General features: G+C 44.9%; 1 protein-coding gene across 1 annotated transcript in view; it reads left to right on the top strand.

Annotated features, from left to right (window-relative positions):
- The window catches only part of LOC124722411 (collagen alpha-1(I) chain-like), a 193,558-nt gene that overhangs the window by 34,272 nt on the left and 131,757 nt on the right, over nucleotides 1–27,529 (top strand). The window contains exon 5 of the mRNA XM_047247579.1: nucleotides 21,586–21,714. Within this exon, the coding sequence (XP_047103535.1) occupies nucleotides 21,586–21,714 (129 nt within the window). The remainder of the gene's footprint in view (nucleotides 1–21,585; nucleotides 21,715–27,529) is intronic.

The following is a 27,529-nucleotide window of genomic DNA, read 5'->3' as shown; positions in this document are numbered from 1 at the left end:
TGTGATAGTCTTTATACGTTCAGTCTGCAGTTTAAACGGCTCCCCTCAGATGTTGAAGCTTAATTTCTCTTTCATGAACTAACTTTGACTTTTAATATCGTCGTTTATCACGAGTGTCTCTTTTTAATCTTGTTAATAGTGCTGATCATGGTACTCTTTGTTACGGGGCGTCGCGTGCTGCAGGTATTGCTGTGGCTTGTGCTCTCTCTAAGACTATAAGAACATGAGCTCTGTAATATATGATTCCTTGGGTGAGACATAGAGGAAACTCTTCAGTCACGTACCTTACTTAGTTTGTGCCAGTTTCCTTTGCGTAGCGGCGACCTTGAGTGTTCTGATGTGTCTGTGTTTGGTTTAGTGTGTATATTTATTGAGCTATGACCGCTGAGTATTCTCTTATCGAGCACCTGCCAGTTCGCTAACTTTATTAATGATGCGCTGTTTGCCAGAGAAATGTTTATGTTGCTGCCTACTCTACTATTTCTGTGGTAATTTGGTGGCTGGGCTGATTTGTTTTAAACGAAAAGATTACATTCGTTTGTAACGTCGACTATTATTTGTCCTCTAGCGTCCGTACTGTCAGAGTGCCAGAGGGTTGACCTAGAATTTCTGCCTGTTAAGATAAGTAGTCGTCTGCCATTTGCAAATCGAGCGATGCTTCTTTAAATGACACTTTAAAAAAGTACCTGAGTAATGGAGAAAACAGCGCTTGTTCCTCCACTGCCTGCCCACCCTGGCCAAAGTCGCCAGGAAGATACCTTCCACAAAGCATTTATAGGAGAAATGAGAAGTGATCAGTTTGTTTGTACGCATATGAATTATTTACGTATACCAAGTGTATAAAAATTCCCAAACACCAAGTTGAAAATAAATATTGTTGTATTAGCTATATGTGTCCGTTTCATGTTGTGGCAGCGAATATTGTGATTCCCTACTTCTATGAGAATTTGCTTACAATAGAATGCTGAAAGGTTTTCTTCAAATTTCATTCCGTTTTTAACGGATAACTGCACTCGGAGCAGGTATGGGTGTCGCTCTTTGTGGTCACACCTGATGTTTGCGCTCAAATAACGTCTGATAAAAACCGAGGGTCTGAATCCATTAAGGCTGCGAAGAATTTGTGCTACTTTTCCGTGCTGTATTAACGGCTGCTTTAAAGATATCAATAAGATTTTTCACGATACGTGACCGTGTCATTTGTGCTGTGGAACAACGTGGTAGTTTTATCACATAGGACGCGTACACAGCCATAAAAAAATTATGCAGATATACTCAGGACGCACTAATCATGCACGTAATGCTTATAACCGAACTGGTCTTTATTGATAAACAGAAACTAACTCGTTTAAAAGTTTGTGAGACTCTGTAACAGACTTTGCTTTAATGTTTCTAGCCCGAAAGTGCAAATTTGTATCTGAATACTGCTTTTGTGGCGTAATTCACCGGATCAAGAAACGGCCGCTAAGCATTTCTTTCTCAAATAGTGCTGTGTTCGCTGCTCAGTCAAAATTATGAGAATGGCCCCTAGTGATTCAGGAATTTCTGGGTGAGTATTTAGCAGTGAGACAGGTTTTTCAACATGATCCTCTTTAGTACTTGAGAGGCGTGGGAAGTAGTAATAACATCGTCGTTTGTGTATTGTGCAGGTTCTGGATCGTTACTGCTTCACTATTACAGGAAAATTTGGGAAAATCTCACTGCAGTCCGTTTCATTTACCCTCGTTGATACTGAAGTGGTACGTCTGAACTCAGCCTTTCTTACCCTCTACGGCACCTCAGGCCATGGGAGGTCGCATTCGCTTTGCATCCGACAAATGCGCTCATTGTGTTTGTAAATGGATCAGATTACAGCATACGACAGAAATCTTGTGAGGTTACACATCCTCTTATGGTGACGCTTCTGCAGCTGGCCCAGCGCATCTCGGGATTTGCCAACTAAATGAGGAGCGTAATAGTGAACAAAGGAATCAGGCATTCCGCTTTCAAACAACTATTTAAAACAGCTCGTGTCAATCCTTCTACATCTACATCTAAATCTACATCCATACTCCGCAAGCCACCTGACGGTGTGTGGCGGAGGGTACCTTGAGTACCTCTATCGGTTCTCCCTTCTATTCCAGTCTCGTATTATTCGTGGAAAAAAGGATTGCCGGTATGTTTCTGTGTGGGCTCTAATCTCTCTGATTTTATCCTCATGGTCTCTTCGCGAGATATACGTAGGAGGGAGCAATATACTGCTTGACTCTTCGGTGAAAGTGTGTTCTCGAAACTTTAACAAAAGCCCGTCCCGAGCTACTGAGCGTCTCTCCTGCAGAGTCTTCCACTGGAGTTTATCAATCATCTCCGTAACGCTTTCGCGATTACTAAACGATCCTGTAACGAAGCGCGCTGCTCTCCGTTGGATCTTCTCTATCTCCTCTATCAACCCTATCTGGTACGGATCCCACACTGCTGAGCAGTATTCAAGCAGTGGGCGAACAAGGGTACTGTAACCTACTTCCTTTGTTTTCGGATTGCATTTCCTTAGGATTCTTCCAATGAATCTCAGTCTGGCATCTGCTTTACCAACGATCAACTTTATATGATCATTCCATTTTAAATCACTCCTAATGCGTACTCCCAGATAATTTATGGAATTAGCTGCTTCCAGTTGCTGACCTGCTATTTTGTAGCTAAATGATAAGGGATCTATCTTTCTATGTCTTCGCAGCACGTTACACTTGTATACATTGAGATTCAATTGCCATTCCCTGCACCATGCGTCAATACGCTGCAGATCCTCCTGCATTTCAGTACAATTTTCCATTGTCACAACCTCTCGATATGCCACAGCATCATCCGCAAAAAGCCTCAGTGAACTTCCGATGTCATCCACAAGGTCATTTATGTATATTGTGAATAGCAACGGTCCTACGACACTCCCCTGCGGCACACCTGAAATCACTCTTACTTCGGAAGACTTCTCTCCATTGAGAATGACATGCTGCGTTCTATTATCTAGGAACTCTTGAATCCAATCACACAATTGGTCTGATAGTCCATATGCTCTTACTTTGTTCATTAAACGACTGTGGGGAACTGTATCGAACGCCTTGCGGGAGTCAAGAAACACGGCATCTAACTGTGAATCCGTGTCTATGGCCCTCTGAGTCTCGTGGACGAATAGCACGAGCTGGGTTTCACACGACCGTCTTTTTCTAAACCCATGCTGATTCCTACAAAGTAGATTTCTAGTCTCCAGAAAAGTCGTTATACTCGAACATAATACGTGTTCCAAAATTATACATCTGATAAAACTCATTAATACGATTTTTTTGAATTTGTCTGGCGATCGGAGAAAGCAGGTTTCCTTGGCGTAATCATGCGATCATACGGCCATACTCGCTTCATAAACGTATTACCTTCATCCTTTCTCTACTGTTTCTAGTTCCCTTAACACAATAACAAGGCTGTACGACTGTCACTTACCAGTTGGGATAGAACCCACTTACCAAAGCTGTGTCGGCCACTTGTGCGCTTGCAACAAAAACTTAAAGCTAACAATGTCGTTACAACTATACTATGGGGATACTGCATACATTTTTAAAGAGGATATTCTTTTTGTCCTAGTAATTACTTTACCATACTGGAGGGGTCGCCATTATCTAACACATGTGAGACTGGTTCTGATCTATCTTCCTACCACAGTTGTGCAAGGACGCTCTGTGAGTGTGTTAGGGATTTGGAGTTGAACCTACGGCCTATAAGGTAGGAAGATACCATCTCACGCATGCGGAGTTCAGAAGAGTGCAGCAGTATGGACAGTGATGCCATCAGGCAATAATTTCAATGTCGATCCCACTACTCCGCCCGTAAAGGAAACGTTATCGCTAACAGAAATTAGTGTACGGGTTCAGGCATAACTGTATGTTAGCGAAAATGAAAATCTTAGATTTTCGTTATTGAGTTTTATTTTTATTCTAAGTATGACTTCATGAAATAACAATGATAGCAAAATTACGTACAGGATGGTAAGATATTGCGGTTGACAACTGTGAAGCGAAGTTCCTAACTGTTATAAGGTTCTTTAATGGTAAGATGATTCATGACAGTGTTTGGGGATCGATAAAATACGAGCAAATGAAATGCAATTGGGGCCACAGATTTCAATTATGCTAAAATGCACAACGGAAATACCCAAAATTGAATGGGGGTCGGTAAAGAGCAATCAAAAAGAAGTACACAGTTAAAAAAATTCCATAACTTAAGAGTATAAAGCACTCTACCATGGTTGATAAATTCTGTTTGTTAAACTGTGTATGTTGCTCTTCCGCTTCATTTAAGCCCTACAGTCGTGAATATATTTAACTACAGGCCATGGATGAATGTGCTAAAATTAGGAAAGACGGAGACGATCGCAGAACTGAGTGTCAATTGAATATCATTTGCTGACGTAGCGCAAGCACTCATGTTTACCTTCCTTCAGTGGTGACAGTGGCTGCTGTTGGAACGAGCTGTGAACCTGAGTATCTGTCCTAAGTCTCTGTCGACTGTTCAACGCCAGTTGGATACATTTCCTACATCTTTGGTGAAGCCCAGACTCCTAATTATTTCCTAGCTAAATTAATTGGCATGGTACACGCCATTTGGCTGGAATAGTGCATACGTCGTTGTCTCAAATCGTTAGCAAGCATTAAGTGTCAAGGCTCAGTGCGATTCTCCATACTAGGAGACTTTGGAGTCTAACTCCTTATGAGTTAAGACGAGGCTGTGAACAAGTGTTCACATAATGACTCTTGTAATCGTCTCAGGATGGCGCGAGTCATCTTGCACAAATACTGCAAGAGAAGAAGCCAATTAATCTGTCTGCAATTTGCCTATATCAAAGCTGGTGGCCACGCATTTTCTTTCTTGCCAATCAGAGCATTTGTACTTGCTATGACTCCACCCACTAGAGTTTTGTAGCCTATCATAGGCGTCGTTTCTTCTGTTGGGCAGAGTTTAACTTCTGCTACATAATACTGAGATAAGCAGCCTTTTCTTTCATGTGAGTTTAAACACAGATGGCTAACTACAGTGAGTCACCAATGTTTTGAGTTGGGTTTCTCCGCACGTTTATCTGGCATTTCCCGCTGTGCTCCTGTAAACAGGTTTCCCGAAGTCTCATCGTTAAAAGCAGGGACCATGGATGCTTTTGCTGGCGGCCTACACAGTGGCTCCAGCATCTCATTGTGTACGCTAGGTGTCGTGCTGTGAAAGTTTCAGCTGAATGTGGGATGGGCATTAACTTGTAAGAATTCTCCTTCCCTCAGAAATGCGTCTCATAGCTTGGGACTGGGAAATTACTTGCATGATATTACTTGTATGTGTGTTAGTGGTTTATACTCATGAAATGTCAATTTGTTAATTTGCTTCACTTATCAATAAAATTGACACATTTTCACGTAACTATGTCATGTGACATTTCGAGTTAACCGGAACTGTTTCACGAATTCAGTGTAAGGTGTATTATTTGTTTGACACCTTACACAGTTTCAGTCTCTCTGAACTATCGCCTCATCCGGGAAAGAACAGAAAAATTCACGTTAAGTCATCGGGCTCCAAGAGTTTTCGACTCCTCCTTCCATTCTTCCTATCTACATCTACATCTATACTCCGCGAGCCACCTTACGGTGTGTGGCGGAGGGTACTTATTGTACCACTATCTGATCCCCCCTTCCCTGTTCCATTCACGAATTGTGCGTGGGAAGAACGACTGCTTGTAAGTCTCCGTATTTGCTCTAATTTCTCGGATCTTTTCGTTGTGATCATTACGCGAGATATATGTGGGCGGTAGTAATATGTTGCCCATCTCTTCCCGGAATGTGCTCTCTCGTAATTTCGATAATAAACCTCCCTGTATTGCGTAACGCCTTTCTTGAAGTGTCCGCCACTGGAGCCTGTTCAGCATCTCCGTAACGCTCTCGCGCTGACTAAATGTCCCCATGACGAATCGCGCTGCTTTTCGCTGGATCATGTCTATCTCTTCTATTAATCCAACCTGGTAAGGGTCCCATACTGATGAGCAATACTCAAGAATCGGACGAACAAGCGTTTTGTAAGCTACTTCTTTCGTCGATGAGTCACATTTTCTTAGAATTCTTCCTATGAATCTCAACCTGGCGCCTGCTTTTCCCACTATTTGTTTTATGTGATCATTCCACTTCAGATCGCTCCGGATAGTAACTCCTAAGTATTTTACGGTCGTTACCGCTTCCAATGATTTACCACCTATGGCATAATCGTACTGGAATGGATTTCTGCCCCTATGTATGCGCATTATATTACATTTATCTACGTTTAGGGAAAGCTGCCAGCTGTCGCACCATGCATTAATCCTCTGCAGGTCCTCCTGGAGTACGTACGAGTTTTCTGATGTTGCTACTTTCTTGTAGACAACCGTGTCATCTGCAAATAGCCTCACGGAGCTACCGATGTTGTCAACTAAGTCATTTATGTATATTGTAAACAATAAAGGTCCTATCACGCTTCCCTGCGGTACTCCCGAAATTACCTCTACATCTGCAGATTTTGAACCGTTAAGAATGACATGTTGTGTTCTTTCTTCTAGGAAATCCTGAATCCAATCACAAACCTGGTCCGATATTCCGTAAGCTCGTATTTTTTTCACTAAACGTAAGTTTGGAACCGTATCAAATGCCTTCCTGAAGTCCAGGAATACGGCATCAATCTGCTCGCCAGTGTCTACGGCACTGTGAATTTCTTGGGCAAATAGGGCGAGCTGAGTTTCACATGATCTCTGTTTGCGGAATCCATGTTGGTTATGATGAAGGAGATTTGTATTATCTAAGAACGTCATAATACGAGAACACAAAACATGTTCCATTATTCTACAACAGATTGACGTAAGCGAAATAGGCCTATAATTATTCGCATCTGATTTATGACCCTTCTTGAAAATGGGAACGACCTGCGCTTTCTTCCAGTCGCTAGGTACTTTACGTTCTTCCAGCGATCTACGATAAATTGCTGATAGAAAGGGGGCAAGTTCTTTAGCATAATCACTGTAGAATCTTAAGGGTATCTCGTCTGGTCCGGATGCTTTTCCGCTACTAAGTGATAGCAGTTGTTTTTCAATTCCGATATCGTTTATTTCAATATTTTCCATTTTGGCGCCCGTGCGACGGCTGAAGTCAGGGACCGTGTTACGATTTTCCGCAGTGAAACAGTTTCGGAACACTGAATTCAGTATTTCTGCCTTTCTTCGGTCGTCCTCTGTTTCGGTGCCATCGTGGTCAACGAGTGACTGAATAGGGGATTTAGATCCGCTTACCGATTTTACATATGACCAAAACTTTTTAGGGTTCTTGTTTAGATTGTTTGCCAATGTTTTATGTTCGAATTCGTTGAATGCTTCTCTCATTGCTCTCTTTACTCTCTTTTTCGCTTCGTTCAGCTTTTCCTTATCAGCTATGATTCGACTACTCTTAAACCTATGATGAAGCTTTCTTTGTTTCCGTAGTACCTTTCGTACATGATTGTTATACCACGGTGGATCTTTCCCCTCGCTTTGGACCTTAGTCGGTACGAACTTATCTAAGGCGTACTGGACGATGTTTCTGAATTTTTTCCATTTTTGTTCCACATCCTCTTCCTCAGAAATGAACGTTTGATGGTGGTCACTCAGATATTCTGCGATTTGTGCCCTATCACTCTTGTTAAGCAAATATATTTTCCTTCCTTTCTTGGCATTTCTTATTACACTTGTAGTCATTGATGCAACCACTGACTTATGATCACTGATACCCTCTTCTACAGTCACGGAGTCGAAAAGTTCCGGTCTATTTGTTGCTATGAGGTCTAAAACGTTAGCTTCACGAGTTGGTTCTCTAACTATCTGCTTGAAGTAATTCTCGGACAAGGCAGTCAGGATAATGTCACAAGAGTCTCTGTCCCTGGCTCCAGTTCTGATTGTGTGACTATCCCATTCTATACCTGGTAGATTGAAGTCTCCCCCTCTTACAATAGTATGATCACGAAACTTCTTCACGACGTTCTGCAGGTTCTCTCTGAGGCGCTCAACTACTATGGTTGCTGATGCAGGTGGTCTATAGAAGCATCCGACTATCATATCTGACCCACCTTTGATACTTAACTTAACCCAGATTATTTCACATTCGCATTCGCTAATAACTTCACTGGATATTATTGAATTCTTTACTGCTATAAATACTCCTCCACCATTGGCGTTTATCCTATCCTTGCGGTATATATTCCATTCTGTGTCTAGGATTTCGTTACTGTTCACTTCCGGTTTTAACCAACTTTCCGTTCCTAATACTATATGCGCACTATTTCCTTCAATAAGAGATACTAATTCAGGAACCTTGCCCTGGGTAGTCCTGCAGTTTACCAATATTACGTTAACTTTTCCTGTTTTTGGTCTCTGAGGACGGACGTTCTTTATCAACGATGATAATGTCCTCTCTGGTAAGCCGTCAGGTATTTTATCGTTTCGCCCAAGAGGGGGTCCCTCTAACCTAAAAAACCCCCGTGTGCACGCCACACGTACTCTGCTACCCTAGTAGCTGCTTCCGGTGTGTAGTGCACGCCTGACCTGTCTAGGGGGGGCCCTACAGTTCTCCACCCAATAATGGAGGTCGATGAATTTGCAACCATTATAGTCGCAGAGTCGTCTGAGCCTCTGATTTAGACCCTCCACACGGCTCCAAACCAGAGGACCGCGATCGACTCTGGGCACTATGCTGCAGATATTAAGCTCAGCTTGCACTCCGCGTGCGATGCTGGTTGTCTTCACCAAATCAGCCAGCCGCCGGAAGGAACCAAGGATGGCCTCAGAACCCAAGCGGCAGGCGTCATTCGTTCCGACATGTGCTACTATCTGCAGCCGGTCACACCCAGTGCGTTCAATAGCTGCCGGAAGGGCCTCCTCCACATTACGGACGAGACCCCCCGGCAAGCACACCGAGTGCACACTGGCATTCTTCCCCGACCTACCCGCTATTTTCCTGAGGGGCTCCATAACCCGCCTAACGTTGGAGCCCTTGACCTCAGATTGTCTGGTAGACATCTTCTCTGTGCCATATTGCACCATCTGTGACTGTGTACACAGCGATTGTGGATGTGGGACTACCTGGCAAACAGCACTCCGTTTGACAGGTGCCCTGATATCATCATTGGCGTTGTTTCCCGTTGACTGAAATGCCATTTTCCATGTAGAACACGATCGTACAGACATCTGTTGACAGTTTGTGTGATTGTATCGTGAATTAGACACAGGACGGGGAAACAGCTGTTTGTTACTTTAATTTTTGACTCCAGTGCACGTAAATAGTCCCACTCATATTGCATCCTGCACTTTAGCACCAGCGTTTTGAGCACTTTCAGATTCCGTTATTACATCAGTCACCATCTGGTTCTAAGTTCACACACTTTCGACTTGCTGGAAGGCATGTTGTAAGTATTGGCAAAGAGCAATACTCTGGAACCACTTAATTACAGCTTGGCATGTTGAGGAAAAACTGATGGTTGCTGTGGATATTCCTGCCACGTTTCCTGAACACACAGTTCAGGTATCTGCTGCTGCTGCTGGTATGAAGGAGACTCGAATGGTAGGTATGATAAATCTGGTGGGCTACTGTGAGATGCTGCTGTTGTGGTGGTGCAGACAATAGAAACTCAAACACTTGCTTGTCCTGGTCCACTATTTCTGGCGGTGTCGTGTTAAAGGACATTGGTCTTTTAAAAACAAAAATATTAAGTAAAGACACATGAAAAACCTTTCACTAAGACGTACAAACCACCAATGATGAAACTCTCAGAATTGCAATAGTGATAAAAGGGGCGAGGGGGAGGTGGAACTTGACTGTAGTCTTTTTACTGCTCTCGAGAAAAAAGCGGAGTGGTTGGTTTTCCCGCCATTTTTAAGGCATGCAATTGGCCTGTATGCATGTGTGGACACGTGGCAGGTTAAATACTGACCTTGAATGAATTTCCTCCTCCCCTTCTCTTTGTCCATTGTATCCACCCTCCTCTCATTCACCAGCTCCTCCTTTCCACCCCTCTACGTCCATTTCATCCCTCTGCCCTCTGTCCATCAACTCCTCCCACTCTCTCTGACCTTGAGCCTTGTTCGTTGTTCTTACAAATTCAGATTCCGTAATAGTATTCTAATAATAAGCTGATAAGCCATAAATACAATTTGCCTCTTATCTTGCAAACCATATGTATGGAAGAAACGATTTCTCTAATAGTTTCAATGCCCACAGTTTTGGTTAAAAAAAAAAAGCACATATTCACAGCAGAGCACAGCGCGCCACTTCCTTTCTCGCAGTCGGTTTGACGGAAGACGCGTACATTGCTGTTTAAAAAGTGTAACCTATCTGTGTATGAATGTTTATCAGAGTACTTTGTGAAAATTTGAAGAAAATCGGTCATGCAGTTTTCGATACTCGTGGTAAGAAAGCGTCCTCTCTACACATTACACATTTATTTATATAATAATCATATTAAAAAATTATATAGACTCTGTCTGTTCCAATGTTCATTGGAGTATTGCGCGTATATTCGAAGTAAATTGGTTAAGTACTTTCCGAGATTTTTAGTAACAATGTTAAACAACGACTTTTCTTTATATATCAGTACTGTAAATTGTAGCATATAACGTCTTGAACTGTGATTGTGTTTGTTGTTAAGGTAGTCTTTGGGTGAAAATAGAGTCCAGTTTGATGGATAAATTTATATTTGAAATACATTTCTACTCATTTGGACAATTTTTGTTACTGATGTCAGTGGCGGTTCGCAATAACACATTCGCAGTTAACTTTGAAACGTCTCGTCTACGGAGATATGTTTACTAGAACGTATTTAATTCTGTTATCTCGTATACTTTCACTCGGGTCACTTCTCACAACGAATTATGAAACGCCCTGTATACAGGTTGCCTCTGATGTCCCCCCCCCCCCCCCCTTTCATCAACAACTAGGCATCCCAAGGGGCCGATTGTGTCACTTGAGCCGTAAATCAGCCGTTTCTACTATTTATCTCCAGGTGTGCACAAAGGAACTAAAAAATCCGTGTAACCGTAAATATTGTAAAAACAAACGTATGGGTATACGGATTACAAAAGTGCAATCTTCTTCTTAAACGCCTTCCTTTAAGTTCTGTAGTAAGTTGCATGTTCCTAAATAGTATCAGTTGCATTCTGCTAATGACTGTTTTGATAAATATCTGCGAATAAAAATTACTGAATATCGGAACCATTCTTAGAATCCACTGTATACTGAAGTGATAAATGTCATGGCATGCTTTCTAAAATCTTCTCGGACCTCCTTTCGACCGGCGTAATGGAGCAAGTCGACGTGGCATGACTCAACAAGTCGTTGGGAGTTCCCTGCAGAAGTACTGATCCAAGCTGACTCTAAAGCTGTCCATAATTGCAAAAGTGTTCTCGCTGCACAATTTTGTGCACGAATTGTCCTCTGGATTATGTCTCGCTGCGCAGAGTTGCCATGTGGTTTGAGGCGCCATGTCACGGACTGTGTGGTCCCTCTTGCTGGAGGTTCAAGTCCTCCCTCGGGCATGGGTGTGTGTGTTGTTCGTAACATAAGTTAGTTTAAGTAGTGTGTAAATCTAGGGACCGATGACCTCAACAGTTTGTCCCTTAGGAATTCACACACATTTGAAGATTCGATTATGTGCCATAAATGGTCAATGCGATTCATGCCGCTCGATTTGGTTGACCAAATCATTCGCTCCAATTTTCCAGAATGCTCTTCAAACCAATAGCGAGCAGTTGTGGCACAGTGACATGGCCCATTGTCATCCATAAAAACTGCGTCTTTGACAACATGAAGTCCACGAATGGCTTCAAATGTTCTCCAAGCAGCCAAACATAGCCATTTCCAGTCAGTGATCGTTTCAGTTGGACCAGAGCACTATGTCCACTCCATGTAATCACAACCAACACTGTTACGGAGCCACCATCAGCTTCCACAATGCGATGTTGATGACTTGGGTTCTTGGCATTGGGAGGGGTCAAGAGTTCTACTATCAATACTGAACAACTGGAATCAGGTCTCATCTGATCAGGCCACGGTTTTCCAGAAGTCTGGGATCCAACCGATATCATCACAAGCCCAGGAGAGACGCTGCCGGTGATGTCATGCTGTTAGTGAAGGCACTCACGTTAGGCGATTACTGCGATAGCTCTTGAACGCCAAATTACGCCACACTGACCTAACGGATACGTTCATCGCACCACCAGCATTGGTTTCTGAGGGTATTTCACGCAGTGTTTCCTGTCTGTTAGCACTGGCATCTCTACGCAACTATCGCTTCTCTCAGTCGTTCAAGGAATGCCGTCAGTCACTACATTGTCCATCGTCAGAGGTAATGCCGGAATTGTGGTATTCGCAGCACACTGTTGACTCTGTGGATTTCAGAATATTGAAATCGCTAATGATTTCTGGAACTGAATGTCCCATGCATCTAGCCCCAGCCACCATTCCGCGTTCCAAGTCTGTTAATGACCTTAGTGCGGCCGTAATCACGTCGAAAACTGTTTAACAAAAAAAAAAAAAAAAAAAAAAAAAAAGGTTCAAATGGCTCTGAGCACTATGGGACTTAACATCTTAGGTCATCAGTCCCCTAGAACTTAGAACTACTTAAACCTAACTAACCTAAGGACATCACACACATCCATGCCCGAGGCAGGATTCGAACCTGCGACCATAGCAGTCCCATAGTTCCGGACTGCAGCACCTAGAACCGCACGGCCACCACAGCCGGCAACTGTTTTACATGAATCACCTGAGTACAAATGACAGCTCTGCCCATGTGCTCCCCTTTTATACCGTATGTACACGATACAACTGGAATCTGTATATGTGCATGCCAGTTCCAATGACTTTTTTCCCCACAGTGTGTGTGTTCCTACTCTTCCTAACTTACTGGATCTGAAATACACACCCATCAGTCCACAAAGTTTAGAGACTGGCTTAATAAAAGCTACAGAAAAGTTAAAATGGTGGCTTTGTGCTTCAGGTATTATACCCAGTATCTCGTTACTTGAGTACAACGCACAGAACGTTCATACAGCCATCTGAAACTGTTGTTCAGCTCGCACGTCACATTAAATTAACTGTCGCTTAGCAGTGACCCTTTATGAGAAATTCTAAACTTCATCGTTTTGTGGTATGTTCGTATTAACATCATCTAGTCTCTGCTCCCGAGATGATGTTTTTCCAGTAATGCAGTGTCCGTGTTCTGGTTTTGAATCAAGTCACGGCAGATGTCCACGCATCTCGTAAGGAGTCCTGGCAAAATCATAACAGTCTACAGAATGTCTTCAACACTTGATTTAGAGATACTCAATAGCTCTGATTTGTGACAAAACAATGTTGAGACACTACGGCCTCACGAACGCTGCTTAACAATGAGTGTTCACAATGCTGCATCGCATGCGCATCTGGTGTTTACAGTTGTTAGTTCAAACTGCCACCCTAATTACTGCACGGATGCCACCTATACTCCAGGAATGGAATCACTCTCGGAATTTTTTGGCTGGACGGTGTAAGATGTGTAAAGTTGATGCTTACGGTTTAGCAAAAGACAAGTACAAAATGGTTCAAATGGCTCTGAGCACTATGGGCCTTAACTTCTGAGGTCATCAGTCCCCTAGAACGTAGAACTACTTAAACCTAACCAACCTAAGGACATCACACACATGCATGCCCGAAGCAGGATTCGAACCTGCGACCTTAGCGGTCGCGCGGTTCCAGACTGTAGCGCCTAGAACCGCTCGGTCGCTCCGGCCGGCCGGAAAGTACATTTTAATATTCGTTATCCACTCTTGTTACCGTCGTGTTCTGTCTTGGATAGCTTAACTGAGGTGTTACATTCTGTTGATACTATCATTGGAACGTTGTGAGCGTAACCGAACCGACTCGGCGTTCTGGCTTTCCCCAGCAGTGCTCTATTCCGATCAGGTGTGTGAGAAGGCAATGTCTCGAAGGCTGCACACGCGCGAAACTTAGGATGACGTGTTTGTATTACAGTGCAACTACTTGTAAGAGGCAAATATTGCAGCATGTATTATAAGGAAGAGTATATCACTTGTGTTTATTTTCAACTTTTTATTTTTCTACCAAAGCAGTAAGTTTTATAACTTGATTAAATAAATACATTAGATGCGAGGAGAGCTACAAAAATCTTACATCCGGGTATTTGACATCAAGTTATTATGTTTATACTAGTATTTGTTTTAGAGTATGTAATGTAGCTGTAACTGTGGTTCGTGGTATAGTCAAAAGCATGGAGCTACGCAGACTAAAATCTGTTGAATTTGAACGTTGGTGGGACTTCGTCAATTTCGCAACAAGAAAAAAAAAGCGGCTTCTCTGTGCAGTCGAAAATATTGCTCTTAGGGTAACATCTAATACAAATCTTGTAAATTCGTGGATTGGACAAACAGGTCGTTGATCAGGGTACTACACTATACATCATTCAGCCAAAGTGGGAAGTAATGAGGTACATAAGCAGCCAAAAGCTAGAATATTAGACAATAAATCAAAATCCGTCTTCTAATGCTTTAGAATGTGTTTGAGGATTCACCAGGAAATGTTTCAGTTGCTGTATCGTAGTCAGTCATGTCTGGCCCACAAATGACTGCATTGAGTTACAGCAAATGTTCCATGTCATGGTCTTCGAAGTGAGTTTTCCAGAGGACTGCTTTATATTTGATAGCATCAGTGTTGTCCTCCATATCTGTTTCTAAATGATTCTCCCCTTTGCATTAGGACAGTTAATGAATTCAAATAATTGGTGATGCAGAAGATGAAAGATTTCGTCACCACTCAAATTAGCCATAACTCAGTTTTTTCTCCTAATAGGCGCCTTCAGTTCAACCAGCATTCACTGTCATTCGTCAGAAGACAACTACATGGTATCGTCTTTCTTCCTGGTGTCGTAATGACACTCCAGTCAGTGTTTTTTCGAGTCGTGGTGTCTGAGCCGTTTACTCTTCGCTATTTGTGGGTGGTGCAAAGGATGTTCACAGGTCCTGTTGCTGTCTGAATGAAAAGAGACAGTCTAGCGAACTATCGAATCCTTTAAAATGGATGAGAATGAGAGAACGAGAGATGAATGAGAATTGTCACTTCTCATAAGGGGCGGGTGCTGCATATTTGCTATGAAATGACATTATAGTACGATGCAGAAGGAATTAAAAGATTTAGGTTATGTTGAAAGAGCAGAAAATAACAACGATCGACAGACGGGAGTCATAGTTCTGTACATCAAAAAAACACTTTGTGCTAAATCGACAGTCATAGAGCGCGTGAAGAAATTGGTGGTACGAATAGTAAAACTTCTGAATTTGCACGCATTATGCCATTGTCAGTTGCAACCGTTTTCAGTGGAACTGTACGAAGCGTATGGAGACGTCATATATCGCTGCAAAATACGATGGTTTAGCCAAGGGGCATGTAAGGAACGATTTTTCTATTTAAAACTCGCTATTGCTGAATTTATGAAGGAAAAAGGAGTGTAAGAACGAAAATCAGAACTCCCGGAATGGATTGCAAATTTCGCATTTTAAGTGGACTTGATTGCCCAGTGCCGAAAGGAAGGCATGGCAAGATACTGTAATTTATTTCTAATTTGATGGGGATGCATTTAGAAAGAAACTCGCGCTGTAGAAGTGACACATTCTGACAAAGGCAGTCCAGTTACCTTAGCTCAGTGGTGTCAAAGAAAATGCTTGTTTTGAAGAATTCTTTGCGGCCTCTAACGAATTACAAGGATAGTTTTTATAAAGGTTTTGAGAACAGTGTGAGCCTTTAATCCTTTTTCGTGACCGTTTGCCGATTTAGTTGAAAGTGGTGCAATTTCGAGTGGAAAAGTGGTGCAATATTTGTGTGAAAGATCTTTTTTCCATTATGAAACTAAACAAGTCACGATTACGTGAAACCTGAATGCGAAACTCTATGAAATTGTCTGTGTCTGTCCATGAGCCGACAGTTTGTACTAGATAAAAATTATACTATGTCCTTAGCGTGCCAATAATAATAGAATAATAGAGAAAAATTGTTTAGTTTGTTATCTATGTTATTGACAGATGTTAAATATAAAACCAAGTCGTGCGCAGTATGACTGCTGTGCCATTTAAACACTACGTGTTCGCAGTTCTCCCTTCTTCCCCCTCCACGAGCTCAGACGGTAGGGCTTGTCGGTGAGGAAATACGTGACGAAATCGTGCAAGCAGGAACGCAATTATCAGGCAGGTGCACGGTACTGGCTATGCACTGGATTCACTTTCCAACATCGCGAAAGTAAGAAAGAATGAGAATTTATTCTGGTATAATCAGCGAATGCTGTTAGGTGAACTGATTAATTTGCTTTGAATGCTGAAAGTTGCTTTGTAGCAACGACTATTAGGCTATAAAGCATGTGCTACGCTGAGGGCGCCAACACGTGGTCGATCATATGAGATCAAAGAAACTACCTCAAATTCATAAAATATTTAGTTAAATGCACAGTAGCACACTAATAACGGTTAAATATGTCACTGAAAACAACTGTAAGCATAGTGAAAATTCGAGAACTGACCACTTTATCGGATTTTGTACCATTGGCGCCAAAGTGAAATGCGAACTAAACTCACAGAGAAAGTACCAAAAATAATTAAATTTCGCGATAGAGATTTCTCGATCTACCATATGATACGCAAACTGCACTCATTTAGCTAAAAGTGAAGCTTGAAACTTGGGAAATAGCTACATGAACTGATGGTTCCTGTTGCATGCTCACTACCACAAAGCAAATTTTACAAACACATTTCCGAGAGAACTATTGCAAATAAATTAAAACCGTAACCTGTACCGATGAAGATATGTTGAATGCGTACTATGAGCATACCATGTCGTGAATTTTTTTTTAGCCATGTTACCTCAGTTTTATCTCACCAAATCTGTGAGCTGTTGTGCTCCCGCGTCCGGTCCGTCTCATGGCTAGCCCCACAGTGCTCTCCACGCGCCGAAATCCGCCCAACGCTCCTATTCAAACGCGGTGGTGGGAAGACTCACCTCACCCCCGCACCAACTTTAAAACCTCCCCTCGTGCCTGTTATCATCTTTGCTTGCTGCGCTGGCCTACCTGCCGTTATTCTAGTTGGCACTGACTGCTATTCCCCTAAACTGTTCCCTTTGGTCCATGCTCCCGCTACATTTGACTTCCATTCATCCCCATTCACACTCGTACAGGATAGAATAAGGAGTATGCATATAAACGGCGTGTGACCTCTTTGTGAAATGATAAAAAGAAATAAACAAATGCGTCAAATATTCCTTTCGCCCAGCGAAGTATTGAAGCTGCTAGCAATCAAAGAATAACTTTTATCTCGATATAGAAAACATAATTACTTCGTACTGTAACCTAAGGCAAAACGAAAGTAACGCGCCGGCCGGAGTGGCCGTGCGGTGCTAGGCGATACAGTCTGGAGCCGAGCGACTGCTACGGTAGCTGGTTCGAATCCTGCCTCTGGCATGGATATGTGTAATGTTCTTAGGTTAGTTAGGTTTAATTAGTTCTAAGTTCTAGGCGATTGAAAACCTCAGCAGTTAAGTCGCATAGTGCTCAGAGCCATTTGAACCATTTATTCTCCAACGCTCCATGCTTGTCAGAACTGTGCTGGTCCCGAGAGGGCATCTGGAGAGGTCTGCACATTGGTTCATACCGATGCTATCGGTGAATGGATTGCTCGTCGTAGCTATTGGAGGCAATAACGATGCAAGTGCAAATGACTTCAGCGATTACCATTTGCAACGTTTGCCTACGTTCATCCAAGCCATTTACTTATGTTTAATTGACCACATTAATTCACCAACGCCCACACCCTTCCTTTCCTCCTGCTTGGGGACTTCAATGCGCACCACCCCTGGGAGGGGGGTCGGAGGACTACCACTTCAGCTTGTAGGGATCTTGTAAACGACCAGCTTTTTGCAGATCATGGTCTGTGCCTCTTCAATGATGGTTCTCCGAACCACTTCAGTGCCAATCATGGCATCTTTTCAGATATTGGTCTAACCGTCTCTTCCCCTAATTTTGTGGCTTCGCTGCATTAGTCACTACACAATGAGTTTTGTGACAGTGACCACTTTCCAGTGAGCCTTCGTTTCTTTGCCACTGCCAAACAGACGACTATCACATTTTCCAGAGCCAGTTGGCCTTTGTATGCCTCTGCTGTTACATGAGCTACCACTCTGTCCGATTGCTATTTAGGAGCCTATAACGTGGGGTGCAGATCGTGCTGTTCTTAGCTGTATTTATTGGGCCTTGCTTTCGCCCCAGTTCGTGTACGGTTGTCGGGTTTGTGGTGTGGCAGCTCCTTCAGCTTTAAAAATGTTAGACCCACTTCATCATTGTGGCGTGTGTCGGTCCACCAGTGCCTTTCGCACTTGTCTTGTAGACAGTCTCCTTGCTACAGTGGCGATCTTCTGCCATCATGTTCTTGGTCTCCTATGCAATCGTCATTCGACAGTGCCCTGTTCATCCGATGTATCCCATTCTCGTTACATACACCTGAATCCTACAGTGACCCCCTCACGTGCTGGGAACAACTTCAGGCTCTTGCCTCGTTCCATGACAAAGCCCCAGACCCTGATTCAGTTCACTATCAGGTAATCCAACACCTGAATGTCCTCCAAAGGCAACATCTGTTCAGGGCCTTCAGCCATCTTTGGCTCTGAGGTGTCTTCCCATTGCATTGGCGAGATGTCATAGATGTCCCAATCCTTAAGCCAGGCAAGAACCCAACTGCTCTCGATAATTACCAGCCTATTAGCCCGACCAACATACTCTGTAAACTGCTTGAAAGGATGGTTGTCTGCAGATTATGCTGGAAGAACTGATGAATCAGTAAAGAGACTAACCTGTAGGACAAGACACGGAACAGCTGTTGAACACTGGTGGCACACAAGACCACGGAGATTAGACCACGCCAGAGATTAAGAGGTATACACCTGCAGGGAGGGGACATAGCACTTCCTACATTTCTTCTTTTGGTCCTCCGTGCTCAGTATGGATTTTCGGTTCAATATGGTTCTAATGGCTCTGCGCCCTATGGAACTTAACATCTGAGGTCATCAGTCCCCCAGAACTTAGAACTACTTAAACCTAACTAACCTAAGAACATCACACACATCCATGACCGAGGCAGGATTCGAACCTGCGACCGTAGCGGTCACGCGGTTCCAGACTGAAGCGCCTAGCACCGCTCGGACACAGCGGCCGGCTGGATTTCCCGACTTGTTGGCTCTAATACTGCGAACGATTCACGAATGGTTCAAGTAGTTCTCAGTGTTCTCCGTGAAAGTGGTTTTAATTCTCAGTTATAAGGTTTTAATCTACCTCGGGAGCAGGAGCAGGGTGGCTGGTGTTGAGGCGCCTCCCGCCATATGCTAGGTCCGTGGGATCCCCGACCCTACTACCAGGCTACTTCTTCATCCCTCTTTTACTCTGTTTTAATCGCTGTTAGATTCCGTTTGCCTATTTTCTGCTGCACCCAGTTTTTTATTCTGGGTGTCGAAGTTTGCTGAACAGTTGGCACACTTGACTGTAGTGGACCAAGGATCGGACAGCTGTGGGTGGAACTTTGTGTCGTGTGCAGAGTCCTGGGGACGCCCACCTGTGACTTCCCTATCTCCTTCATCTTGTTTCTTTTATCGAAGGTACACAAGCTATCCATTACGTTTTTAGACTTATCTCCTTTACTGTTACGAATCTCCCAATTAGATCAGAAAAAGTTCTCAGTGAACGTCTCTTCTTCCGGATGCACCACTCTTGTATCGAGGGACTGGTGACCTCATTTTTTTTCCCTTACCTCTCCTACCTGCCCCCCCCCCCCCCTCTACCGGTCAGTCAACCACCCGAAAAGAATAACTAGTAAGTCATATAGTATAACAAGAGGCATATTTATCCTTAAAACATTTTTTTTTCTAAGTTACCCAACACTTTTACCTTTTTCTTCTTTCTCCATGAAATGAAATTACAGTCCACGTAGATCGTTCATCTTTCCTACATTTTACATATAGCAGCATCGTTACTTTTCGCTATCTTTTGTTGAGAAACGTATCCTTCCTCGTCGCTTCAGCATATTTAGTCTTCTTCCCGCTTTGGTTTACGGTATCCGTAATCCTATGTTTTCATACATTAATTTTCGCAGTTACTTTCAAATGAGAATCTTTGTACTTTCATATTCGCAGATTGTAATATACCTTTCCACAAATTATCCACGAGTAGCAGTGACTAGGCCGGCAGGAGTGGCCGAGCGGTTTTAAGCGCTACAGTCTGGAACCGCGCGACCGCTTCAGTCGCAGGTTCGAATCCTGCCTCGGGCATGGATGTGTGTGATGTCCTTAGGTTAGTTAGGTTTACGTAGTTCTAAGTTCTAGGGGACTGATGACCTCAGAAGTTAATTCCCATAGTGCTCAGAGCCATTTGAAACATATTCAGTAGTAGTGACTACGAGATTCACAGTAGGTAGATGCATGGGATAAGATTTTCGTTTCGTGAAACGTAATCGTATGTTTGTTTATCATGCTAACAAACTGGTTCAAATGGCTCTGAGCACTATGGGACTTAACTTCTGAGGTCATCAGTCCCCTAGAACTTAGAACTACCTAAACCAGACTAGCCTAAGGACATCACACACATCCATGCCCGAGGCAGGATTCGAACCAGCGACCGTAGTGGTCGCGCGGTTCTAGACTGTAGTGCCTAGAACCGCTCGGCCACACCGGACGGCTATTATGCTATCTTCTGAAGCAGCAGAATTATATAAATTGGGATATTTAATGTCGCGTCGGTGCTGTGTGCAGGCCACTGAAGTCGTACGCATAGACTGCCCAATTTTATAAATACCAGGAACACTTAGACCAAGCCTTTATTGGGTGCAGCATCTCTTTAATATTCTTCGGTGGTCAGAAAAAGATGGAGTTCCTTGTCCGTCCTGGAATATTCCTGTTTTTATTATTGCTGCTCTGGAGAAAGGATGGAGTGCTGTAGGCTGATAATCTTACGATGTCTACTTCTGTTTTTTCGTTTCTTAGAGATTGTCAACTTAATATTTCGTTCAGTATAGCCGTTCTTCTGGGACACCTTTCCCAGATACATGAACTCAGAATGTAGGTCGTCGTTCTTGTCCGAAACAGTATTAGTTCTATGTATTCAAGTCATTTTTCGAAGACCCAAGAAAATCAGAGACTCTGCATTCGATGAAAAACAGTTTTGCCGTTACCAACTAGCTTAGTAATAAGACAGAGTATATTGTATCACTTCTCATGGAGGATAGCCAGAACAATTTCCACTGAACGTCACTATGTAGAGTGCTTCATATTGATTGTTTTGATGATTTTAGCTTTAATGGCATATTCATCACAAAGGTCAGTAAATTACAGTATATACTCATTTTCGATATGCATTACATTAGCTTGCAAATTGCATTATACTGCTGATGTGTTTCGTGTAACAGTGCTTGCCACTGTCTTGTCGGATTGAGGTATTAAGCAAATTTGCTCTTTGCTATAGCCAACGGTGGGAACAACAACAACAACAACTACAACATCAACTGGATTCCCATGCAAGAGATTACCGTGGTGGCACACCGCGCCAACGGCCCTGAAGTGGTAGGGGCTCTCCTTGTACCACAAGGACCTGGTGAGTAACTATCACACTTCTGTCGCTTATATCCGACATAAGGTGAACACGATTTAACTCGGTTTCTTGGTAGAATTCTACACACAGCGCTGTAACAGTTAAGTCGTGGAATCGAATCACACTGGCTTTGAATGTGTTCTTGAGAAGAATCACAGCAAGTAACGGAACCCAGCATGTTTTCCTCGACGGTGAGTGTTCCTCGCAGACAAGGATATCGGCAGGAGTGCCCCAGGGAAGTATGACAGGACTGCTGTCTACTGCATACACATAAATGACCCGGCGGACAGAGTAATCAGTAGTCTGTGGTTGTTTGCTGATGATATTGTGGTGTATTGAAGGTGCCTGGAGGAGGAGGCAAGGTGGGTTAGACAAAATTTCAGGTTGGTGTGATGAATGGCAGCTAGCTCTGAATGTCGAAAAATGTAAGTTAATGCAGATGAGTAGGAAAAACAAAGCCATAATGTTCGAATACCGTATTAGTAGTGAGATGCTTTACACAGCCAGTTAAATATCTAGGCGTAACGTTACAAAGTAGTAGGAAGTGGAATGATCATGTAGGAACTGTAGTAGGGAGGACGAATGATAAATTTTGGTTTATTGGGAGAATTTTAGCGAAGTGTGGTTCGCCTGTAAAGGAGACGGCATATAGATGACTACGGCGACCCATTGTTAAGTAGTCTTCGAGTGACTGGGATCTGCACCACGTCGGATTAAAGGAAGATATCGAAGCAATTCAGAGGCGGGTTGCTAGACTTGTTACCTGTAGGTTGGAACAACACGCAGGTATTACGGAGATGATTTGAGAACTCAAGCAGAAATCGCTGGCTGGAGGGCGACATTCTTTTCGAGAAGCAGTGTTGAGACTGCAGAACGATTCTACTTCCGCCAACGTACATTTCGCATAAGGATCATGAAAATAAGATTAGAGAGATTAAGGCAGGTACGGAGCCACACACACACACACACACACACACACACACACACACAGTCGTTTTTCCCTCCACTATTTGCGGATGAAACAGAAAAGAAAATGACTATAAGTAATACAGGGTATCTTCCGCCACGCACCATACGGTTTCTGAAGCGTTACGTATGTAGATATAGAAATGGCTGTATGTAGCTATGTAGCTGCTATACATCTTCACGGAACTTTTCGCTGGTCGATATTGCCCTAGTTGTGTTCAGTTGCTGAACTCTCCCCTGCGGGTCCGGGGATTAGAATAGGCCCGAGGTATTCCTGCCTGTCGTAAGAGGCGACTAAAAGGAGTCCCACCCCTCAAGGGGGTCGTTAGCGACTGCGTCCGGAGACGGACGGTTCCACGAACTCTATTTGCGGTCATTTTGCTTTTTCACTTCTCGTTTCTTCCTTCCTTTGGTTGGTTCCTTTCTTTGCTCTTTTCCACCTCACTGTCTTCCTTACTCTTTCCCTTGTCTTCTTCTCCTTGCCTTCTCGTTGCCTTCTTCTCCTTGCCTTCTCATTGCCTTCTTCTCCTTGCCTTCTCGTTGCCTTCTTCTCCTTGCCTTCTCATTGCCTTCTTCTCCTTGCCTTCTCCTTGCCTTCTCATTGTCTTCTTCTCCTTGCCTTCTCGTTGCCTTCTTCTCCTTGCCTTCTCATTACCTTCTTCTCCTTGCCTTCTCTGGTCTCCGCCTCGGCGTTTGAGACAGTCTGTCCTCTCTCTCCCTCTCTCTCTCCTTTTCCTCTTCTTCCTTCCTCCCTGTGCGTGCCTGAAGGCCGACCCACGCGTTCGCACGCCTAGCCGGTGACGGGGTAACGCGTAATTCCCCGCCCTGGGTAGACATGTAAGGTACGCACGTACCCCCTGGTAAAGGCCAGGCCCAGGGAGGGGTGATTGCCTGAGCTGATACCTTCTGACCATGCCGATTGGTCCCTCCGTCTGTTTCTCGGGAGGTGTGACCTGAGGTGTAAACATTCACCTAAGGCGGAAGTGCCCCCTGAGAGGGTCCCCACAAGGAAGGAGCGCGCCATCGGAGACGCTGGCAATCATGGGGGATTCCTCCGCAATGGATTTCACTCCATCTGTCTCGACTTCTGCCCAAAAACGGAAACGTGACCAGCCACCAGTGACAAAAGTACTACCGCCTGCCCCACAGTTCCTCGTCGTTTCTCGATCTGAGGATGGAAAGGATTTTTCCTCTGTCAACCCTTTCGTTATCCAGAAGGGTGTAGATGCCATAGCCGGATCTGTCAAATGTTGTACCAGGTTGCGTAATGGTACCTTATTACTAGAAACTGAGAGCGCCTTTCAGGCACAAAAACTGCTTCGGGCCACACTCCTGTACACGTTCCCTGTGCGGGTGGAGGCTCACCGAACTTTGAATTCGTCTCGTGGTGTGGTCTATACTAGCTCCCTCGACGGATTGACTGACGAGGAGATTCAATCATTCCTCGCTGAGCAGGGCGTGACGGCTGCCCATAGGGTCATGAAAAAGGTCAACAATGACCTTGTACCGACCCGGACACTTTTCTTGACCTTCGATAGTGTTAAGCTGCCATCGCACATCAAGGCGGGCTACGAGGTTATTTCTGTTCGCCCCTATGTCCCGACACCTACGCGCTGCTACCAGTGTCAGCGTTTCAATCACACTCGACAGTCTTGTTCCAATGCGGCTAAATGTGTCACTTGTGGCAGGGATGCCCATGAGGGTGACTGTCCACCTCCGTCTCCTCGTTGTGTGAACTGTCAGGGTGACCATGCCGCATCCTCCCGCGACTGTCCTGTCTATAAGGAAGAACGCTGTATCCAAGAAATTCGGGTCAAAGAGAAAGTGTCCACTTCGGCTGCTCGCAAGCTATTGGCTAGTAGGAAGCTCACGCTGCTCCCAGCGGGGAAATACAGTACTGTCCTCGCCTCTCCTCGGACTACCAGGGAGGTGGCAACCCAGACAAGCGATCTGACCTTCAGCACCACGGTCGTCCGTTCGGCCAGTGCTAAGATCGCCCGGTCGACGTCTCCTCTCCCTCCCGTCACCCCTCAGACACAAGCACCTTCATCAGCTTCTGCCAAGACGAAGACCCAGAAGTCAGATGCACGGGCCTTCAAGAAGGAACCGTCCCTTGCAGACTTCCTACGTACCTCGACCTCCCAGCCTTCGACCAGTACTTCCACCAAACGTCCTTCCAAGAAGGCTCATAGGAAGCACAGTTCTCCTTCTCCGCCACGGCGCATTTCTTCTCCTGCGCCACCCAGCGGTTGCCGCCCCAGGCCGTCATCCGTTTCGCCTGGCCGCACCGCTGGTAGCCGAACATCTGGCCGTTCACCGGCGGAGGAAGCTCCCCCTCCCGGCCATCTTCCCAAGATGGCCGATGAACCTATAGCCCCAATGGACGATGACTGTCCGCCTACTGATAGCGGCGGCAGTGCTCGCTCGAAGCCAGGCCCTCAGCGGCCTTCGAGGTGACCCCTTCTTTCATCTTCCTTTCTTCTTACGATGGCACTTATTCACTGGAATATTCGCAGCATTCGCTCCAACCGAGAGGACTTGAAGTTGCTGCTCCGCTTGCACCGTCCGCTCGTCGTATCGTCATCTGCCGTTACCAGGGCAGACATGATGCAACTTATTGCTCAGCTACCAGCACCATTTTTGTTAACTGGAGACTTCAATGCCCACCATCCCCTTTGGGGCTCTCCAGCATCCTGCCCGAGGGGCTCCCTGTTAGCAGACCTTTTCAACCAGCTCAATCTTGTCTGCCTCAATACTGGCGCCCCTACTTTTCTTTCGGACACATCTCACACCTATTCCCATTTAGACCTCTCTATATGTACTCCCCAACTTGCACGCCGGTTTGAGTGGTATGCACTTTCTGATACATATTCGAGCGACCACTTCCCGTGTGTTATCCATCTCCTGCAGCATACCCCCTCTCCGTGCTCCTCTAGTTGGACCATCTCCAAGGCAGACTGGGGGCTCTTCTCTTCCAGGGCGACCTTTCAGGACCAAACCTTCACATGCTGCGATCGTCAGGTCGCACACCTCACGGAAGTCATTCTCGCTGCTGCTGAATATTCCATCCCTCACCCTACTTCTTCTCCATGTCGCGTACCGGTCCACTGGTGGACTGCAGCATGTAGAGACGCTTTACGTGCTCGTCGACGTGCTTTACGCACCTTTAAACGCCACCCTACAGTGGCGAATTGTATCAATTATAAACGATTACGTGCTCAGTGTCGTCGTATTATTAAAGAACGCAAGAAAGCCAGCTGGGCTGCTTTCACAAGCACCTTCAACAGTTTTACTCCTTCTTCTGTTGTCTGGGGTAGCCTGCGCCGGCTATCTGGCACTAAGGTCCACTCACCAGTTTCTGGCTTGACGGTCGCGAATGACGTCCTTGTGGCCCCTGAGGATGTCTCCAATGCCTTCGGCCGCTTTTTCGCCGAGGTTTCGAGCTCCGCTCATTACCACCCTGCCTTCCTCCCCCGCAAACAGGCAGAGGAGGCTAGGCCACCTAACTTCCGCTCCTCGAATCGTGAAAGTTATAATGCCCCATTCACCATGCGAGAACTCGAAAACGCACTTGGCCGATCACGGTCCTCCGCTCCAGGGCCTGATTCTATTCATATTGAGATGCTGAAGAACCTTTCTCCTGCGGGTAAAGGTTTTCTTCTTCGTACTTACAATCGCATCTGGATTGAGGGACATGTTCCCGCATGCTGGCGCGAGTCTCTTGTTGTCCCGATTCCTAAGCCGGGGAAGGACAAGCACTTGCCTTCCAGTTATCGACCCATCTCGCTTACCAGCTGTGTCTGTAAAGTGATGGAGCGAATGGTTAACTCTCGATTGGTTTGGCTGCTAGAGTCTCGACGCCTACTTACCAATGTACAATGTGGATTTCGTAGGCGCCGCTCTGCTGTTGACCATCTGGTTACCTTGTCGACCTTCATTATGAATAACTTCTTGCGGAAGCGCCCGACCGCGGCTGTGTTCTTTGATTTGGAGAAGGCTTACGACACCTGTTGGAGGGCGGGCATTCTCCGCACCATGCATACATGGGGCCTTCGCGGTCGCCTCCCTCTTTTTATTCGTTCTTTTTTAATGGATCGACAGTTCAGGGTACGTGTGGGTTCTGTCCTGTCAGACACCTTTCGCCAGGAGAATGGGGTGCCACAGGGCTCAGTTTTGAGCGTCGCTCTCTTCGCCATCGCGATCAATCCAATAATGGATTGCCTCCCAGCTGATGTATCAGGCTCCCTTTTCGTGGACGATTTTACCATCTATTGCAGCGCGCAGTGTACACGTGTCCTGGAGCGCTGTCTTCAGCGTTCTCTTGACCGTCTTTACTCCTGGAGTGTCGCCAATGGCTTCCGTTTTTCTGCCGAGAAGACGGTCTGTATTAACTTCTGGCGCTACAAAGAGTTTCTCCCACCGTCCTTACGACTCGGTCCCGTTGCTCTCCCAGTCGTGGAGACAACAAAATTTTTAGGTCTTACATTTGACAGGAAACTTAGCTGGTCTCCACATGTGTCATATTTGGCTGCCCGTTGTACCCGTTCATTAAATGTCCTCCGTGTTCTCAGTGGTATGTCATGGGGAGCGGATCGAACCGTCCTGCTTCGTCTATATCGGTCGATCGTCCGCTCCAAGCTGGATTATGGGAGCGTCGTATACTCCTCTGCACGGCCATCCATCTTACGCCGCCTCAACTCCATACAACATCAGGGTTTACGACTTGCGATCGGAGCGTTTTATACTAGTCCCGTAGAGAGTCTTCATGCTGACGCTGGCGAATTGCCACTCACCTACCGGCGCGATATACTGCTTTGTCGGTATGCCTGTCGGCTACTGTCAATGCCTGACC

This window comes from Schistocerca piceifrons, chromosome X, assembly GCF_021461385.2.
Source record: "Schistocerca piceifrons isolate TAMUIC-IGC-003096 chromosome X, iqSchPice1.1, whole genome shotgun sequence".
Classification (NCBI taxonomy): Eukaryota; Metazoa; Arthropoda; class Insecta; order Orthoptera; family Acrididae; genus Schistocerca; species Schistocerca piceifrons.
Note: the sequence above shows the minus strand (reverse complement) of the source record. Positions and strands in the feature narration are given on the sequence as shown.